Genomic DNA, 19,496 nt, shown 5'->3' with positions numbered 1-19,496 from the left:
TGGCAACTGGGTGCATCTAGCCGGCGTGGAGAATGGCGTGGTGCTGTGTAGTGCATGCTAGGCGAGGGGATATCTTTGCGTCCAGGGAGGCCGGTCAGGAGTAACCTGTTTTGTGCTCCGGGGTTGTGTCATCTGGCATATATTCTCTTGAAACTTCTTGTGAATAGTTTAGACGCGGGTTGGCCTCCTCAGGTACGAAGAGGGGATGCTCGATATAGTATATATTGACTCTTTTGGTACATCTAATCCGGTGCCTTGTGGATGTAGACCGTTTGAACGAGTGATACCTTTCTTGCCTGTCATGGGCTGGATCGCGTACCTTACCGGTGTTCTATTGATGGTGTGGTTGCGCGAGGGAACACAACCAGAGTACGGCCCTCGGTGGCGAATAAAACCCCACCAGGGACCTGGGTGCACAGACCAACCAGGTCTGGGCGCTCGGACCACTGAGCGCCACCCTCGCTATCTCTTATCGTCTTATCGCACATCAAGGAGCGGGCGTAGCTCGTGACGTTGCCTTTGCTTTCGAAGAGTCTTCACACATCACGTAATTTACTATGTTCCCAAGACACACGTAACTGTTGTAACATCAACTGATGCCATCATAATGGTAATAATCCATCTATTTCCGCGCAGCTTCAGACATAAAATTCCCTACGGCAACTTGATAAATGCCAAAGTACCCAAGACGATCCGGAGTTTTGTCCCCTCCAGCAGTCCCGCACGCAAAAAAAAAAAAAGAAAAAATCGACCACTCATGTTATCCAGCCTACACGTTTTCCCAGTCCCTCCGCGGCATGTTCACTGCCCGGCCGTTGCCTTCCGCGGCCTCGACATTCACCTCAGTCGTGCACCAGATCTCGCCGTTCTTCGCCTTCTGGCTTGAGAGGATATCCTCCTCGCTTTGTCCGCTTCCATGGCCCGTGCTCTTCATGCTGCGCATGCTGATGGCGCCGCGCAGGTTCGTTCCGTCGCGGTCCCCCGTCATACGTCCGTAGCCACCACTGGCGGGAACCGCGCCCGAGGCGCCAACTGTCGTGCCGCGCGGCGTCAGGATACCGCAGCGCTCGAGCAGGCGCTGGAAGGGCGAGCGCAGGCACGGGATGCAAGCCGCGATGAAGGCGGTATGCTCCTCGATGACGGACCAGGTGCCGACGGTGATGCCTTCCAGGTTGAAGTCATCGGTGCGGCCGAAATTGGCCGAGTAAACGGCCTTGAGGGTAGAGGCGACGGCAGCGAAGAGACCCAGCGCCATGAGCAATCCGATGACAATGCGCTCGCGGAGGGGGATCTGGACCTTTTTGAGGAAGGTGACGGGCATCATGGCCGAGATGATGTCGGTTAGGATGTTGAAGGCGGAGATGCAAATCAGGTTGATGCGGATTCCTTCCTTGCTGACGCACTTGGCGTCCTTGACGAGGCCGAGGAGATCCCAGGCGGCGTGCAAAGGGATGCACTGCAGGACCTGGAATAGCGTGTTGTAGACGCTGACGACAAGGGTGGCGGCTATCATTCCCCAGAGGAAGCGGCGCCAGGTGACGGATTGCTGCAGGCGCAACAACATGGCGCACACCGACATCTTGATGAGCGCCATGCACCACGCCCAGAGCGGAAGCGAGAGCACGGCCAGACGGTTGGCCTCAATGACGTCGGCCAAGGTGAAGGTGGAGGGGTCGCCGCCCAGGGCGTATGGCAGCGTCCGGAGGAGGAGAACGGAGCTGGCGAACATGAAGGCCTACCCATAAGGTATGACCGCGTCAGCACCGATATACACGCAGCATCCCCGCCGTCCTCTCAGGGGAACACTCACCCAAGCTCCTACGATCAGATAGTCATCCCAAGCCATGCGGAACGCCGGGAATGACCGCGTGGCGATGCGGGCCAGCAGCAGGAGGAACGAGATGATGTTCAGGGCGATGGTAACCTTGGCGAATGCGTACGCCAAGCTCTCAGCGGCCGGCGAAGGAGGCGCCGGGATGAACCTGGGATCCGGGGGGCCGGCGAAAGCACCACCCGGAGGGCCACCACCGGGGGCGCCTCCGGGCGCACCGCCGGGCGGGCCACCGGGACCTGCTGCTGCTGATGGGTCCATATCGGAATCGGCTCGACGATCTCGTTGTGCTTCGGCTTGATGATGAAAACTGATGGGACCTGCCGCACCTAACCTGAGGTGCCGTTCTCGGTTGAAGGGGTCGCGTGAACACACTGTCTCCTCTTCGTCGTTCCCTCCGTAGCTGACAGACACACTAGGGTGACGAAAAAGAGTCGAGACGAGCAAACGACGGATTGGAAAACAGGCGCGGGAGATCTTCCTTCGAGCCACCACCAGGCACTTCCCAACAGCAAGCTCAACGGCGAGACAGGAGGAAGGGGGATCTTGACTCCTTTTCTGTTTTCTGGGCGATCCATGGTGCCATCGTGCGTCCCATGAAAAGGGATAGATGCGGAGGGATGGAAAACGGTTGAGCCCCTGTCCCTGCTAGTCTTGTCAGCACCCGGAGTCTCAGGACGATCGTACACGCCATGAATTTCCCCGTAAAGGCTTGGACCAAGGTCGCAGACCCCTGAGCTGCCGGAGAGGGTTACGTACCAAAAAGTTAGGTTCCCTAGCTAGCCCTCAAGCTAGGCCAAGCGCGGAAATGCCTGAGATGTTCCACTGCTGATGAAGGTCCGTGCGGCTGTCACCGAGTCAGCAACAGAGCGCCGCCCCCCCCGGGATGTCATGATGCATGGCACCTTCATGTCTGGGGTAACAAGGTCCCTGGTTCGTCAGGACCCCTTTCTTCGTGCAGAAAGGGAACGGTTTGCGTTACGATTTGCTTTTTGACAATGGGAGCTGGGTACATGATCCGCAATCTTCATGGCCAGAGGCCACAAAACTGCTTTCCAGTTGATATCATCGTCGCTGCCATGCCATGCCAACCCCAGAAACATCTCCCAAGAGCCGTAGACACATGTTTACCTTTTGCTCTCCAAATCGGGAGACGGTCGTATCGTTGGCATCGGATCCCGATCAGGTCTAGAATCACCTCGGTCCGTGCCCCCAGCTACCAACAGGCAATGCCGAACAATCTTCGACTCCAGCCGCGCAGCGCTAAGGCCTCCCTAGCGCATCTCGTCGAGGCAACCGATGAGGGCCCCTGAGATGACCCTCGGACCTCACGCCACGGAGACTCCCGCTGCTTGTAGGTTTGTAGTAAAGTGATCGCCGCTCTGTTGCTCTGTGGCAAGTCCCGACTACCGTGTTGAGCAGCTCGCCTGTTCTCCTGCCTTCGGTCGGTTCTTGAAACAAAATTTGACGAACGATCCAGAGCGCCCGGAGTCCCCTGGCGTCTTGGGGCGCGAGACCAAGCTAACCATGAAGTAGTTCGCCTGAACTAGGACGCCTTACCAAGTTACCAACGATCCCTACGATGCTACTCTGGGCCGTCAGACAAGATTACCCGTCCGTCCAGTTGGTCGCGGCTGAACCGCAACGTTTGGGTGATTGCTGGACGGGAGGACGGGTTGAAACCCCGAGTCCCGGGAGAGTCCACTTGCCTCCAGGGATGATGCTGTCTGTTTTAGTGCAGTGTAGCGCCTCTCTACACGACACTAGTGTGAGTCTTCGGCACTGTGCTCTGTTTCCCCGGTCGCCGGACTCTCGACCGCTTCTGCTCGCGAACTACAAATACGACTGAGTAAGTTAACTAGCGGATGGTAGTTATGTATAGCTCACAAAGTAGGGCAAGACGAACCAAGCCAGCATCGCGGTCGGCCTGCTTAGCCACATCCGGATTCTCTCTGGTTATTATGGTCTAGGGTGCTTCGAAGACGCGGGGCCCAAGATCATCGTCTGCAAGCGAGCGAGTTTGACAAGATTAACTATTTATGTAACGCCAGCATGCGGCCCAGTTTTTCGCTACGCCGGCATGCAACCATTCCATGCCTGAAAGAAGGTTTTCTACGGCTGCCCCATCCCGCGCATAAAATGGCGAGCAAAAAAGTTTTCTGCTGATTGATACGGTATGTACTGCGTATGTCACTACACCGTATGTACTTCTCCTGACCGGAGCATCTACTTGACGATGCGCTGTAAAACACAGCCTTCACGGTACCAAAGCTGCTGGGATTCGGGAACTGGGCCCAGACGCGGCCGGTGTTTGGGGCCGCATAAACACGTGCAATAACACGAGATCATCCGCTGGCTCACTCGCTGTTTTGGAATTGTTTTGTTTCTGTTTCCCCAAAAAGGCGAAACTCACCAAGAAGCTGGACGTATGTAGCCTGGGTGATGTCTGGCATGTATTTAGCCGTCAGTGCGACCCTTCTACACTAATCCGGAGAAGGTGCCAGAGGCGAGTACATTTTTTTGCATGAACCTTGTTTTGTCCTGAGAAGAGTCGTTATCCGGGGCAAATCCTGCAATGCAATTCATCGCCCTCGCTACCATGTCCTGCATGCAAGAAAACTCCGACCGCGACTCCATCATCTCGGCAACTTCCTTCCCGTCATTGAGGAAGGCCCACGCCAAACTCGTTGCTTTCATAGAGCGCCCTGACCGGCACTCGTCGGTTCTCCGCAACCAGGCTGATGAGCTGCTGCCCGATGTCCTTGACCTCGTTGTACTCCTGAAGATTGCGAATGTACGCTTTGACCGTGACATCAGGGTCCTGGCTGCAGCCTTGTATGTCAGCACTAACGACGGGTTGGATCCATGGATCGGTTTCGGGCGGGAAAATCTCTGGTAGGTTGGGTGTGCCTACGTTAAATGTGACGACTCCTTCTCCGCCTCGTCGACAGTTTGGATCAGGGTCTGCAAGGCCGTCTCTGCTTTGGCAAAAGAAGCACACTGCATCGCCAAGGAAACATGAACACACCAGCATCAGCAACTCGAATCGAAGCGCGCCAATGCATGTTACGACGCGGCAAGGAAACGCATACGATTTGGGCCATGGAACCGATAACCTGCGGCAAAGCCGGGACCATTAGCGATGAAATGGACTCGCTTCTTTGGGATCCCGAGATTACATACACCTATCAGGTCCTGCGCGTCATTCTCTTTGGCCGTGATTCGAATGGGCCTGTCAGAGCCCGGGACCGTGACGAGAATGGATCCGTCGTCGGCCTGCGTGCGTGCCTCCATGTCCCAAGACTGGCCGTCGACCTCCTCCTCTGACAAGTTGCGCGGTGTCTTGCTCGCCGCCGCCGCCACCGCCGCCGCCAGCCAGCGCTTGTACCTGTCAAGGCGCCGCTGCACCTTGGCGATGACATCGCGGAGCGGTCCGGGAGGGGCCGCCGTTGCGTTGCTGGCTAGCCAAGAATCGAACGATGATACCAGGGACATCTGGGTCCGGATCGCTGATTCTAGAACATTGCTGCTTGGCGATGCGAGAGAAGCGTCAGTTGCTGCCATCGTGTTGCGCATCCGAGCCCAGACGGAATGGAATGCGATGGCGAGTTCGGTTGGTGGTGGCGTTTGATGTGCTCAGGCTGAGAGGGGGCAGGTACAGCATCATCGGGACGGTACAGTGAGAAGAACGGCGCCAGAACACTGTACGGCGCTTGGGGCCAGCTCGATAGAGCCAGGCCCCATCAGGCTCCGTTCTTGCAAAACAGCTCCGACATGCTCAGCCTCTTTCCACCGCCATAATCTCCGGCGTAGTCGCCACCCGATGAGAGGCCGTTGTTGGCGACCACGGCTGCCGTTGCGGCCTGGAGGTACGCATCGTAAGCCTGGCGTGCTTGCTGCCACGCCGCCGTGATCAGGCTGGCATGCAGCTCGCGTGTGTTGCTCTCGTCCGCGTGGAGCCACAGCCCGATGATCTTTTTGGCGCTTCCGTCCTCCTCGCCCGGGGCCTTCTGGCTCGCCTCGTCAGCCAGCCGGAACACAATCAGCTCGCCCACCACCTCGCAATCCGTGACGTTAAGCAGGTCGATGACGAGGTTATCCATGGAACGGCGGTTGAGGATAAAGACGCAGACGTGCGGCAGGGTGTGGCCGGTGGGGGTGATGACGGGGTCCTGGTCACAAACGAACAAGGTGCCCTCGACGCCGTGCTTCTCCCAGCCTTGGGTGGATTCGAGGAAGTGGTAGGCGACGGCGTTGGCGGCGACAGCGAGGATGGACTGGATCTTCGGGCGATAGCGGCGCAGGACGCGCAGGCTGAGCTCGGTGTTATCGCGTGCAGGCTGCGGGTTGGCGTTGGCGGTGGGTGCTTCGGCTTCGCGCCGCTCCAGATATTGCGCCGTGTCGGACTCGTAGTCGGATGCCGCAACTTGCCGCGGGCCGTTGCCGCCGCTGCGTTGCCGTGATTTGCGAGGAGTTGACCGGCCCATGGTGATGATCTGTGGATGCGCGTTTATCGTTCCCGACGACAGGAGCAGCTGAAGATTGTAAGTTGGGTTGAGGACGGCAGCTCTGGGCTGGAGCTTCACAGGAGCCTTGGATGTCCCGCGAAGGCGGCATGCCCCGCTTTCTCATCCTAACAAGTGGGGCATTAAATTAACCCTCGGGTTCGACGTCAACCCTGGAATGCATGCCATCCTGTTGCTTTCGTCATGTTTTCTTCGTGCCCAACCTCACCTGTCCAAGCATAGACCGCCTTGATTCTCCCTGATGTCAGCTGGAATTGGCGCCCTCCTCTTTTATGGTCTTTTTCAATGCTCGGCCTGATGCTCTCTGCTTTTCTGTGTGAAGCAACCTCCCATATCCAGCGTCTCGTCATGCACTGTTAAATGCCGAAATACTCGGCCGTATGAAACCAAACCTCGTGAAAGACCAAGGCTTCAGGTCGCGTGGGTGAGGTGACACATTCTCTACATTAACCAGCAATTGCTACTTGGGTATCGGGCCGTTCTTCCCGTCGCAAGGAATCGACATTTGGAATTCCAACTTGCAACCATTGTTATAATTACCCTCACCGGCAGAACGGGCGACCTCCGTCTCGGAACCCTCCCACCATGCGTCCGGCATCATGGTTAACATGGCGCCATAGGCCTGGACTAGTCAACTGCTGAGAGCTGGTTGACATGTTGGGGTCCCTGGTCGGACACTAGGTATTCCGAAAATCAACATCATGCCCCGGAGACATGGACGGGACAAGCGCCGCGTCTGTGACCAGTCGGAGAATAGCTAGCAACCCAGCCAACGGGAATAAGATCATGTAACGAACCCTGGATTCTTGGCGGGCCCGAAAGAAAGTTACGAGGTTGCAGCGGACTGTGGTGTCATTGCTTTCCAGAGGGAGCAGTATCCTGCCTGTGTATGAGAATGCTCTTCCACCGCATATCCGGAATGCGTACAGCTGGTGCGAGTGGTCATGCTGATGTTGGTGAGGCCAAGAGATCTGATATGCTGAAATAGTCTATCTCACGTGTCGGAGATTTCATGATGCAGTCCCTGCGATCGGAAGCGACCGGAAGGATTTCTAGTGAGTAGTAATACGTCAGGACTGGCTATCAACTCCACAGCCTGGCCAGACGCTTCCGGGTTGGCTGTCGCCATCAAGAGTACAATAATAGCCTTTCCTGTCTTGTACTATTACGAGATTTTATCCATAGTTCCATCGTGGTTATAGTCTTGTCACGACGGCCGTCAGCAAGGCATGATACGTCATTGGCGGCGTCACCTACAAGTATCCCTTACTATCCATTATTATAGTATTCCATGCCTTCGTGTGCGATTTTCTCACGCCCTTGTCATCAAGTTTGTGTTATTCCTGTGTCCTAGTAACCTAGGTCGACCCATTGGTTTATTTAACCTTCGTTGGTGGGAGGATTCATCAGGATTGGCCCATGTAGACATATGACTAAATGCACTATTGGGGCTTAGCCAAATCCTGATGCTCTGCTGTTGGACAGCAACTAGCGGTCGTCTTTAATCCAGAGTAGCTGATATACGTACCTGGACCTGTCAGCTTCCCAAGTTTCCTGCCGTGAGTAACTCATAGTCTAGATGAGGAGCATCCCCTCCCCTCCATCCTGTCACAAAGTACTCCTGACTCGCCACACATATTCTAGTCGGCTTTCCTCAACAGCCCACCGCCATCTACCTCTATCATCGTGACATCCTCCCCCCTTCTGCCGGCACAACAACCGCGGCAGCGCAGCCTTTAACTTTCAGAAAAGACCGCGATATTCATCACCCTCCTCATTTCCCTTGCTCACTTACAATATGGCTACGACTCGGCCGTTATCGCCAGCTTGCGATATACGGTGGGCTTCCTGTCAGCCACTCCATGAGAGTTGGTAGGCACCACTATGCAGTTTCACAAGACGCCTCCTATAACCCCTGAAAGACATGAGGATCATGTACTTTAGCTCTATCTAGAACACCCTTTCTTCCAGGCGTGTGAGATAATCATATCCAACAACCTCTCAACTATCTCAGCGTTACCATCCATCAAGTCGTCCTCGCCGTTACCTCGACCCCTTGCAGCGACCCCTCATCGCGATACCCCTGCAGCACTTTCAGATATGACGCAATCCCTCTCGTCCAGGTCCCATGTCTTGCCTGCCTAAACTGTGCGGCCGGGTCCTGGGCTTGCTTCGCCTGCTGCTGCTGATGCCGCAGGAACTCGCCCTCGTTTGAGAGATACCCTGGCGTGCATCCCGCCATCGAGCTATGCCAAGCCGCTTGCTTCACAATTTCGAACGTCCAGGCTTCCTCGGCGGGGCTCGTCACCTCGATAACAGCCCCCTGTCCAGCCCTGGCTTCGGCACACGCGACAAAGTGAACGATGTGCTCGGCGCCGACATCCAAGGTGAAAACGTTGTTAACCGCCTGGCCTGACTGCGCCAAGGGCATGAAGAATAGGTTGGGGAAACCATTCGTGCAGATGCCGTGTAGCGTCGCGGCTCCGTGGTTGTTCCTCCACTTGTCGTCGAGGGACTTGCCGCCGCGGCCATAGATCTCGATACCTGCGCGCGCGGCAGGGCTGCCGCCACCGACGGCTGGGGTTACGTACCCGGTGCCGAGAATGAGGATGTCCAGGGGATACTCCTTCCCGGCGACAACCAGGCCGCTCTGGTTTGCGTTGTCGACGCCCTTGCCGTCCGTGTCGACGAGGTGGACGTTCTCCTGGTTGAAGGCCTGGAGATACTCGTCGCTGAAAGTTGGCCGCTTACACCTGTTTCCAAGTAAGCCCTGCTCTTGGAATTAGACCGGATTCGGGAGATGCCCACCAGCATGGATACCACGCCTTCAGTTTGCTGGCGGTCTCCGGGTCCTTGACGATCTCTTCTGTCCGCGCGCGCATGCGCTCCGAGTGAGCCATGTCCAGCTTGAACAGGCGGCCAACATGCTCGGCGATCTTATCGGGTGTGGGCTCCACAATGGGATGCCTGGGCGAACCGAGAAGGCCAGAATAGGCTGGCATCTCGGTCCAGCCGTCGGCCACCATATTCTCCTGACCCTGTTCAGCGGCATCGGTCTGGTACAAGTCATAGTTCAGGCGCCTCTCCCGCTGCCAGCCCTTCTTGTATGCGATTTTGGTTTTCCTGGGGACGAGAATGTAAGCATCAGACCAGCTGCCGCCGTTCAGGAAGCTCACTCACCATTTCACCGGATCGGTCGGACGCTGACCACGCCACGACACCACCGACGGTGTGCGCTGAAACACATAGAGCTCCTTAGCGTACTTGGCCAGCTTCGGAACGACCTGGATGGCGGTCGCGCCCGTGCCGATGATGCCCACGCGCTTGCCCTCAAGGCCCGTCAGGGTCGGATCCTCGGGGGTCCCGCCGGTCAGCTTGTAGTCCCAGCGAGCCGTATGGAAAATAGGCCCGGAAAATGAGTCGAGGCCGGGGATCTTGGGGACTTGAGGGATAGCGAGGATGCCCGACGCAAGCAAGACGTATTGCGCCTGCAGGCTTAGCTCCCGGCTCGGCTCGGACGGGCCCCGGTCCTCGGTCACCTCAACCTTCCACAGCTGGGAGGCCTCATCCCAACGCACAGTCTTGACGGTGGCGCGGAAAAAGGCTTTGTCGTGCAGGTTCCACTGAGTGGCGATGCGGTCGGCGTGCTCGCGCAGCTCGGTACCGGATGCGTACTTATGGGTGGGCACATAGCTGGTTTCCTCGAGCAGCGGCATGTACGTGTAGCTCTCCACATCACAGTGGAGGCCGGCATAGCGATTCCACCACCAGGTGCCGCCGAAGCCGCCAGCGGCGTCGACAAGACGAAGATCGTCGGGCTCGGTGACGAGACTGGCGTCGATCAGGTGCGCAGCAAGGAGCAGGCCGCCATATCCAGCACCTAGGATCAGGAACTTGTATATTGTGCCCTCAGCAACGGGACACTTTTTGGCGTTCAGAGCAGTGTGGTCCACCCAAGGGTCCTCTGCCAGAGCACGGAGTCTCTCACCCCCGGATTTCTTGAGAGGGATAAACTGGTCTACGCCATCAGGGCGCAGGCGCTTGGTCGCCTCGGCGGTGTACTTTTGCGAGAGCTTGAACAGCTTCAGATCCTCCGGGCTGGGGAGTATGTGAGTGTCATCGGAAGCAGACCCGTTATGAGCAGAGCCATTGAGAGGATCTAAGTTGGACGCCATGTTGATGGATATCGAGAGAGGGAAAAGGCGAGAGGGAGAGCAGTCTAGACTTGACGTTATTGTTTGGTCCTGGTGTCAGGACGAACGGCTACAGCACCTATGCCAGCCAGGATGGTTCGAGCGGGTTCTCGGGCACAGCCTTTTGGTGGCAGGCAGTATATACATACATGACGCCATCACCTCTTGGCTCGGACGGTTCGACAAGGCCGTTGCTCGCCGCTCAGGTGCCTAGCCATGGGCACGATGCTGAGGCGGGAACGCGAGGGGAGCTATGCAGCGTTGCAGCTGGTCGACAGATACGGTGTTCCGCCCATATCAGGCGTGATTCCAGACCCTACCACGCCGCACACATGCCGTCTTGAACGCGTCTTATCGAGCGGGGCATCGGGGAGTCATGGGGCTGGCTGCAGTCATGCACGGCTCCGGAGTAATTACATCTGCTGCATTGCAGCAGTGCATCTCCAATGCAGGAATCCTGCATGCCTTGTCCTTCAACCTCGGGGTCTGAGGAGACCCGGCCTGTGGTGCCATGTACCTACATCACTTAGCACAATACACAACCTCTTGCTGTGGGAAGCAGCGTGAAACAAAACACCATCAATGACTAGCACTGACCGCTGTTCTTCATGGATCCCGCCTTGGTTCCCGACTTCGACAACCTTCCCAAGGTCGAGGGACAACCCCAAGGGTGCACCTGGGGACTCTTTGACAAAGATGGCAATAAAGATGTCCTTGGCACTCTCAACTTCCTCACTCCCAATGTCGTGGCGGCGGCCGCCGCCGAGGTCAAGGACGGCGTTTCCATCTCACTCAAGTAAGCCCACAACGCCCGCGACGATACCAACGAGTCCAGGGCAGGACAGCTGACCTCTTTCAGCTGGCCTCTCAATGCTGTTAAGATCCCCATCACGGGCCGCAAGCCTCCCGTCCATCGCCCCATGCACCTGAACGAGGTCGGCGTGGACTGTGAAATTTTCGACGAGGAGCTTGAGCTGAACACCCAGGCCAGCAGCCAGTGGGACAGTCAATGCCACTTCACCGTCAACGGGATCGCCTACAATGGCCTGAGGGCTTCCTTGGAAGACTTTTCGGTGCAATCAACTGCCGAAAACACCCTTCCGACAGTGGATCAATGTAAGCAACCTGTCACTGCTAGCAAACAACGGATTTTAATGTGACGGTAGGCTTGGCTGACACCATCCAGGGCATGCCCGGGGCGCAATCGCCGGCCGCGGCGTCTTCATCGACTGGAAACGGTATCACGAGCACATCACAGGGACCCCGTATCACCCTCTTGACGGCTACCGCATCACTGCCGAAGACCTCGAAAAAGCGGCTAAGCATCAAGGTGTCGAATTCAAGTACGGCGACATCCTCATCGTCCGTACCGGCTTCACTGAGATGCTCGAGGCCCCAACACCCGAGGATATGGCAAAGTTTCAAGCCGCGAAGCTCTCGGGTGTGCACGGAACCGAGGAGACGGCGCGCTGGCTGTGGAATCACCGCTTCGCAGCCGTCGCCGGAGACGCTATCGCCTTTGAAGCCCTCCCGCCGGTCAAGCCAAACGGAACTGTGGGCAAGATGGAGGATCTAGGTGAGCTTGAGTTCCTGGAGCGGCTACAGCGCGATGGAGCTAACATGTTGGTGGCAGTCTTGCATCGGTGGCTGCTTAACCAGTTCGGTATGCCAATCGGCGAGCTCTGGGACCTCAGGGCTCTCAGCGAGTACTGCAAAAGGACGGGTCGCTACAGCTTCTTGCTGACGTCGGTTCCGCTCAACCATCCAGGGCTCATTGCTTCGCCGTCCAATGCTCTAGCCCTGTTTTAGCTGTCTGTGTTTTTCACCATTTGACCATTCGATCGTTTGGTGTGTAAGCTTGATATTTACGGGTGTGATTGCATTGCAGACTCTTAGGATCTGATTACCATGTCCCCCCGTTCGCGAATCTTTACATGCTCTTTAAATATCGTGTCCGCCCCCCCTCCCCTCTCCCTTTCTCCTCCCTCACTTATCCACATCCACATGCACGCATACGGTCGACTGCCGTTCAGATCCCGGCACGCATGCAAACCTCGTCTGGAGTCACAGAGCTGTGCATTCAGCTGTTCGCACCCCAGCTCCGGTACACCCGTAAGTGCCGATCCCGTGGGGGCCGGAACCCACGAGTGGAGGGAAAGAAACCTAGGGCCAGGCACGAGAGCGGCGTAGCAACGGCCAAACCAGATGCGCCAGGCTTGATTGGGCTCTCGGTCGGCGCCTCCCAGGATCAAGAGGATCTCAGCGCGGCTCAGAGGGCCCATCAACCAATGCCATGAACCTCAGCGGATCCTTGAGACGCTAAGAATCGCCAGGGGGCCGGCCGCATGTGTGACCGTTACAGTCCATCTCAGCGGCCGGGGGTGCAAAGGCTCCATGGTCATCTCTCTGTCCATGCTCATGTCAAAAAAATGCCGAACCTGACGCCCGTCGTGAGCTTGATCCCACGGTGATAATCCTTCAAACCGCCACATCATCAACCGACTCCTTCTCCGTCCATCGCCGCCGCGACTCGCGGTCGCCATCCAGACCACGCTTTCACAATGACCATCACAGGTCATAAGGGCACCGCCCTCGGTCCTCTCACGACGGCATGGACCATGCCTGAGGACTGCAAAGTGAACATCGTCCTCTGTTCCACCTGCGACGAGGGCTTCCGGGGCCAACAATGTGTCGTGTCGAACGGGGAGGGACGCGCCGAGGACCACACGAGGTGCTGGCCGCCCGCCACGGCCGCGGCCGGTTCGCCGCAATGGCCGTTTATGGGATGGGGCTACTACTCTCCGGGGATATCCTGCCCTGTTGGCTACACGACGGCGTGCACCGCCGAGCATGGCGGGCGGTCCGAATGGGCGCATCAGTTCACCCTGGTGCCCGGAGAGACAGCCATCGGATGCTGTCCGGTGTATGTCGCAGCTCAAGAAAAGATACAAAGCCTCGGCTGATTTCTCTAGGGGCTACCGCTGCGACAACCGTAACGGCAACACGTGCGTCGCGGACGCCGACCGAGGCCACACGACCGTCGTCACCACGGGCAGCTGCGTCAACGGCCGTATGGTCAACGTCGGGCCGGCTACCTTGCCCGACCTCGTCACTTTCACCGCCACGGACGGAAGCTCAGAGGGACAGGTGGTGACGAGAACACGGGACATGGTGCTACTCGCGCCCATGTACCAGCTCAACTTCAAGGCCTCTGACCTCCCGCAGGCGACCGGTACAGCCCCCCCCCCCCCCCCCCTATTACCACCACCGACAACTTCCCCCGAGGCCACCTGCAAGACGGGCTGACGATATGTACAACAGGCACTACCGATTCCACCACCTCCCTCCCTACCACCACCCCTCCGCCACGTACCGACGCCAATGGCAGCACCATCACGAGCGGCACCAACCCCGGCGCCGCCAGCTCTAACGACGCCCTCGCCGAATCCTCCAGCAGCGCAGGCCTCTCCGTGGGCGCAACGGCAGGCATCGCCGTCGGCGCTGCGGTCTCCGCCCTCCTCCTCGCCTTTCTGGCCTGGTACCTCTGGCAACGACGCCAAAAGCGCGCTCGAGAGCTCGAGCAGCAGCAAGCCTACGGCGACTTCAACCCCGACGGCCTCCCGCCCGGCGCCCCATCCACGGCCACCTACCTCCCGGGCTCCACCGGCGCGTCGCACGAAGTCGAAGGCTCGTGGCCTGCCGATCAAAAGCTCCCCTCGTCTCACCCCTACGCAAACTACGCGGGGTACTACGTCCCCCCACCTGCCGCGCCGGGCGGCGGCCCGCCGCCGAGTGAGCTGTACGCCGGGTACGATGGCGCCGAGGTGTACGCGCAGGTGCCGCAGGAGCTGGGTGCGAACGGGCTGGATCGGGCCGAGCTGGAGAGCGTAAACGTCCGGGCGACCCCGGTGTCAGCCACGACGGGGGCGGGGACAAATAGGATTGGGGGCGGGCGGAACAGCAGGAGTTGGGGCTCCTGAGGGGAATGCGGAGGTCGGTACGGGAGTTGTGGGGGGCAAGAAGGGGTAGGGGGATAATGCTTGATGTGGGCTCTCCAAGCCCCTGGACATTTCTCTCTCTCCCTTTTTATTTTTTGATTTTTTTTTCCGGTATTGTTTGGCGGACAGAGAAACTTTACCAAACGATTCTACCTACACACAATCCTCGCCGCTGGCCGGTGCCATCTCAACGGCGACGACTTTGGAACGCGAATCCCCGGCAAATAGATGGGATAATACACAGGAGACTGCGGCGTTGGTCGGTAGACTGTACATCGTGAGTGTGCGTATAATATCGGGAGAGGCGGAAAACGGCCGTGTCGGTTCGGGCATTAGGAATTGTAGTTGGATGTAATGATATAACAAGAGTCAAAGTCTGGTGAGCTCTCGATGGAGCGTTAACCAAGTATACATCATAGCCCAAGATTGATCGATCTCTGCATCTGCATAAAAGTTTGATCACTGAACCACTGTTGAACCTGGTTTAAGATCCTGTTGCTGATCTGCTCCTCCTCTAGGGAGGTAATTATGGTAGGCTTCCTTCCATAGACGCGAGGGGGATAACGTCTGATATTGCAACCATACTTTTCAACCCAGCTCCTCAAGACGTTGTCACAAGACATGAAGCAATCTGGAAGGGGCAGCAGTCACGCTCGTGTTTGGCGTTGGATAATCTCCATGGAGATGTTAGGAAGTTTCAATCTCTCTTCTCCAGCTCCCGGTTTGACATGAGCTGAAAAGGCAAACCATGCTCTCATCTGGGTTACCAGTGTATATAACTATCGGCCGTCTTTCTTACCAAAAGTTCGCCAGCGGGGGCGGGGTCACGATCCATGTTCCTATATCCCATCTGTACCGGGCCGATACGTTGTTGTTAGTGCATTGCGTTTGTATCCCCGCCAGCCAGCGTGTCCTCTCAACGATAAGTTACAAATCGTCTCCTGTCGGACCCATGAGGATCACTTTGAGTGGGGGAAATCATAGCTGTGTGATAAAACCGGGGTCATCATCGGGGCCATGAAACAAGAAGAACCTAATTACCAAGGTAGGTGGGTTATCATGCATAGTAGGTATCAAAACCATCACATACAGATCCTTAGGAGTAATGAAATCATAGCTTCAGACACTCCCCTCCTCCGTCCATCCATCTGTAATGCTACCTTCTCCCTCCTTCCCATCCCGATCCTCTCCTCCATACCTTGTTTATTCCCAACGCTCGTGGAGGGTTAGAGGATCCATCCACGTAATCCCAATGCCACGCCTCTAAACCAATGTTCCCCAAAGGAAAAAGAAAGGGGGGAGGAGGGCGAAACCCCGGCCCCGAAGTCTAGACGTAAGAGAAAGAGAAATGCCGAACACATAAACAGCAAGGAGGGGGAAAGCAGCATGGAAACCATTCTCTAAGGCTTGCTCAGTTGCCAGGAGAAAAGAAATAACATAAAAAACGACCAATCTTTAGCCATCCTTGACGGAGACCCCTGCGGAACGCACAAACTCAACGCGGGTGCTCTATCCTGTGTACTTAGGTCAATCCCCGTTTCACGTCCCCGAGGACAAAGCAACGTTTTGCTGGTCCACGACCTGCTCAATCTGCTCCGAGGTGGCTGTTGCGTCGAGATGAGCGAGGGGAACATGCGGGCGGGGATCATTGCTCGTTGCCGCTGCTGCCGTGACGGCAGCATTCCCCGAGGACCCCGCGGCAGTCTGGTTGTGAACTTGAGCTAGTATCGCTGCATGACCCGCCGGTACGATGGTAGCCTGGGAAGCGGAAGGGGTGGATGTCCCGCTAGAACCTGGATTGGGCGTCTGGCTGGACGGCCCCGCAGGGGCTGCCATGGCGCTGAGGGGCCCATATCGCGGGGGGTAGACGAAAGAGAACGGCTCCAGCTCGGCGTTGTCAACTCCCGTATGTGCAGGCATGGCTTGCTGGACAACGGGGATGACTGGGTTAGAAGCTGGCGGTGGAGCCACGGCCGGGCCATCGGGGGCAGTATCATCTCCTTCCTCGTCCTCCATTTCTGCCGCATCGACATCGCCATCCGCAAACGCCAGTTCCGGAGGCAATATCTGGCTCACCACAGACGCCGTAGGAGGTGCATTCCGCGGTGCGGATGGTTCTCGGGACTCGTGGTATTCTGCAGCCAAGATATTATTAAGATGCCTGCGGAGATTCACCACGCCCTGGCCCGAGAAGACGCAGAAGACAGATCTTTGGTGTTCTGTGAACTCTGTAGCATGAATGTTAGCGGCCATCCCTGTGCTTGGATCAAACAAGGGGATCGTTACCTGCTGGGGCAGGCCGTGAGAACTGCTCCAAGTCGCCTCTCAGGAAGGCTTGGACTCCGGTCAAGCTCAGATGGGTCAAACGAGGGCACGAGTTCAGGAGACGGATAATGCTCTGGCAAGAGGCGTTAGTACCTCTCATTCTCTCTCTGCTAGATTCACCAGGCCGGCAGGGATACTTACAGCCTGGGTCAAGTTGGTGCAATAGCTGAGATGTACCCGCTCAAGGGAGCTCATGGTGGTGAAATGGTCTTGGATTATATTTCCCTGCGCGTCCTTCCGAACGCGGGGCCGGCGATTGGCATTGGCCAGGGCGATGACGCTTGCGTCCGTAATGTTGGCACATTTGACAAGGCCGATCCTCTTGAGCTTTGGTAGGATTGCCAGCTTGCTGACCGAGTCATCGGTGAGATTTGTGCAGCATCCCAAGTCGATGTAACGTATCCGGTTGCAGCTGGCCACCAGACGCTTAACACCATCGTCTGTGATGTGGCTGCAATGGCCCAAGTGCAGGAAATGCAGGTTCTTGCCCAGCTTCGATATGGCGTACACGGCGGCGTCGGTTAGGTTGCGGCACTTTTGAAGAACCAGATTCCTCAGGCGCGGGGCCACCTCGATAATCTTCTCAATGGCGCGGTCCGTGATGCCCATCGAGTTGCTGATGTCGAGGATCCGCAGGTGGTCAAAGGTCCTGTTGGACGGCAGAGCGAGGAAGGCCTCGTCGTCCAACAGCTCGCAGTTGGCCAAGCGAAGCTCGCGGAGCGCAGTGCCCTGTGTGAAGAGAGCTGTGACTGGGGCATTTGTGACGAGGCGGCACTGGTTGAGGTCGATCTCGAGGATGTTCGGGCAGTTTTCGGCAAACGCAAATACGGCCTCGTCCTGGACCTGGCCGCAGTCGTTGAGTTTGAGCTGCAGGACAACAAAGCGCAAGGTATTAGCAGATGATTCTGAGGATCAATGAGAGCAAGCCAAGAGCACATACCCTCCTGAGATACCGGCAGCTTTTGGCCAGGTGGATCAAGCTCTCGTTCGATATACGGTGGCATCCCGAAATGTTGAGGCCCTGGAGCTGCGGGCAGTTCTCGGCCAGGGCGTTAATGGAGGCGTCGGTGATGTGGTCGTTCGATGTCACCGTCGAGAGCGGAGGCTGAGCCGAGACGTCGAGCGAGTACAGGTGGTGGCTGTTGGTGATGAGGGCGACGAGGCCAGTGTCGGTCAGCTTGTTGCATCCCGTCAGCGTTAAGCGTTCAACGCGGTTGCACTCGGACAGAGGCATCACGGTGCCATCGCTGACGTCGGGCGCCAGGGCAGCTAGGTTGATGCGCTTGACGAAGTGGCGATAGTCGAAGTAGGGATCCGAGAGGCTGAGGGTTTGGCAGATCTTCTTATGCTTCTCCCAGCTGGAACACGACGGGCGGTGCCAGAGTAGGTCGACTGCGTTGCGAGCCCAACGCTTGCATGTTAGCATGGCACGGAGAAGGTCCGCCGAGCTGCTGAGCCTCGCGAAGATGGAGATGAGTATCTCATTTGGCAGCCTGTGGACGGGCGGGAGACAGGCGTCGTCGTCAACTCGCATATCTTGAATGTTTGGCACGCCGAGCGACGATTCGGATTCGTTGCCTGCGGCGAAGAAGTCGGATTCCTCGTTCTCGGCCGGGGCGGGCGAGCTGCTGCCCGAGGAAGATCGCGAGTTGGCGGGATTCCGCGGGGTCGTGGAAGCGGTGTTGCGGGAAGCGCTGCGCGGCATGGTTGCGGCTTTCTGCCCCCTGGAGGGATGGCGTCGGGAAGGTGTCGCGTGGACGAAAAGAGGGGGCGCAGACGAGGCAACAGGTAATCGGCTGCCGATGCAGATGTCTCCGCGAACGGACGAGGTCGCAGCCGACAGCAGAACCGGCCGAGATCGATGGGTGTGGATGTTTTGCTCGACGGCGATCCCGGTCGCTAGTTGTTCTTAAGAAATAGTAAGCAGAGCCGCAGGCTCAGTCAGTGAAGGGCTGGGGGCAGGCGGAATGCCCGGGACTTGATGTCGTCAAGACGAAGTCGGAGGGATCGCAGGCACCACACAAGCGGCTCCTAGGCCTGTCGCGATGGGCCCTGTTTGTGCTGCACGGGTTGTGCTGCATCCACGGCGGGCGGGGGGGGGGGGGGATCAGGCTGTTCGGATCCGGAAAGGATGCGTCTTGGAGCAGCCACGGGGTTAAGGCGGGCCGGAAGTCGGGAAGCTGACGTCGGGGTGTTATTGGGTTGAGGGAGGGTCAGGTTGAGGTGAAGAGAGGCAGCTGGCAGCGGCCGTTTGGGTGAAACACCTCACAGGCTTGGGCGGCGTGGGGACCTCGTGAGGCTGGTGCTCAGGGCGCCGCTTGGGTTCGCATGGTTCGCCCGGTTCTGCCGTGCCTCAGATGTTGGTCATGGTAAGGTCAGTCTTCCGTGGGCACTGTGAACCTTCCTGGCCCCAGCTGAGGTTGCTTGACGAAACTCACCAGTCGTCCAATAACTTCGCGCCCTTATGCCGTCTAGAACAAAAATAGGTGGCTTCCATCACTAACCCCGTCCTCTTCGCTGAGTCTGGCAGCAGTAGCGCAGCATGGAAGTTGGCTGCAGCCGATGGGCATGGGAGCTGCGGCGTCGTGCTGGACGGAGGCGGGGGTTTGGTTGGTGGCGGGCG

At 57.6% G+C, this 19,496-nt stretch overlaps 7 protein-coding genes across 7 annotated transcripts; 2 read left to right on the top strand and 5 right to left on the bottom strand.

The window, feature by feature from the left end:
• Window positions 1-769: 769 nt before the first annotated feature.
• Window positions 770-2,092, bottom strand: VTJ83DRAFT_3791 (uncharacterized protein; the record flags this gene model as incomplete). Its single annotated transcript, XM_071010208.1, has 2 exons — window positions 770-1,735; window positions 1,811-2,092. The coding sequence occupies 2 exons, from the start codon at window positions 2,090-2,092 to the stop codon at window positions 770-772; spliced, it is 1,248 nt and encodes a 415-aa protein (XP_070867669.1).
• A 2,398-nt stretch (window positions 2,093-4,490) lies between these two features.
• VTJ83DRAFT_3790 (uncharacterized protein) lies at window positions 4,491-5,395 on the bottom strand (the record flags this gene model as incomplete). Its single annotated transcript, XM_071010207.1, has 4 exons — window positions 4,491-4,656; window positions 4,746-4,831; window positions 4,924-4,947; window positions 5,015-5,395. 4 exons carry the CDS (start codon window positions 5,393-5,395, stop codon window positions 4,491-4,493), a joined length of 657 nt encoding a protein of 218 aa, XP_070867668.1.
• Window positions 5,396-5,574: 179 nt separating this feature from the next.
• VTJ83DRAFT_3789 (uncharacterized protein) lies at window positions 5,575-6,318 on the bottom strand (the record flags this gene model as incomplete). Its single annotated transcript, XM_071010205.1, has 1 exon — window positions 5,575-6,318. The coding sequence occupies one exon, from the start codon at window positions 6,316-6,318 to the stop codon at window positions 5,575-5,577; it is 744 nt and encodes a 247-aa protein (XP_070867667.1).
• A 2,065-nt stretch (window positions 6,319-8,383) lies between these two features.
• Window positions 8,384-10,532, bottom strand: VTJ83DRAFT_3788 (uncharacterized protein; the record flags this gene model as incomplete). Its single annotated transcript, XM_071010204.1, has 3 exons — window positions 8,384-9,110; window positions 9,166-9,480; window positions 9,538-10,532. 3 exons carry the CDS (start codon window positions 10,530-10,532, stop codon window positions 8,384-8,386), a joined length of 2,037 nt encoding a protein of 678 aa, XP_070867666.1.
• Window positions 10,533-11,158: 626 nt separating this feature from the next.
• On the top strand, window positions 11,159-12,359 carry VTJ83DRAFT_3787 (uncharacterized protein; the record flags this gene model as incomplete). The annotated part of the gene is made up of 4 exons (XM_071010203.1): window positions 11,159-11,346; window positions 11,410-11,666; window positions 11,737-12,126; window positions 12,184-12,359. The coding sequence occupies 4 exons, from the start codon at window positions 11,159-11,161 to the stop codon at window positions 12,357-12,359; spliced, it is 1,011 nt and encodes a 336-aa protein (XP_070867665.1).
• Window positions 12,360-13,111: 752 nt separating this feature from the next.
• Window positions 13,112-14,530, top strand: VTJ83DRAFT_3786 (uncharacterized protein; the record flags this gene model as incomplete). The annotated part of the gene is made up of 3 exons (XM_071010202.1): window positions 13,112-13,473; window positions 13,523-13,782; window positions 13,872-14,530. 3 exons carry the CDS (start codon window positions 13,112-13,114, stop codon window positions 14,528-14,530), a joined length of 1,281 nt encoding a protein of 426 aa, XP_070867664.1.
• A 1,557-nt stretch (window positions 14,531-16,087) lies between these two features.
• On the bottom strand, window positions 16,088-18,578 carry VTJ83DRAFT_3785 (uncharacterized protein; the record flags this gene model as incomplete). The annotated part of the gene is made up of 4 exons (XM_071010201.1): window positions 16,088-16,776; window positions 16,835-16,946; window positions 17,015-17,740; window positions 17,814-18,578. The coding sequence occupies 4 exons, from the start codon at window positions 18,576-18,578 to the stop codon at window positions 16,088-16,090; spliced, it is 2,292 nt and encodes a 763-aa protein (XP_070867663.1).
• Window positions 18,579-19,496: the final 918 nt, after the last annotated feature.

This window comes from Remersonia thermophila, chromosome 3, assembly GCF_042764415.1.
Source record: "Remersonia thermophila strain ATCC 22073 chromosome 3, whole genome shotgun sequence".
NCBI classification, from domain to species: Eukaryota; Fungi; Ascomycota; class Sordariomycetes; order Sordariales; family Chaetomiaceae; genus Remersonia; species Remersonia thermophila.
This window is presented reverse-complemented; position numbering and strand designations above follow the sequence as displayed.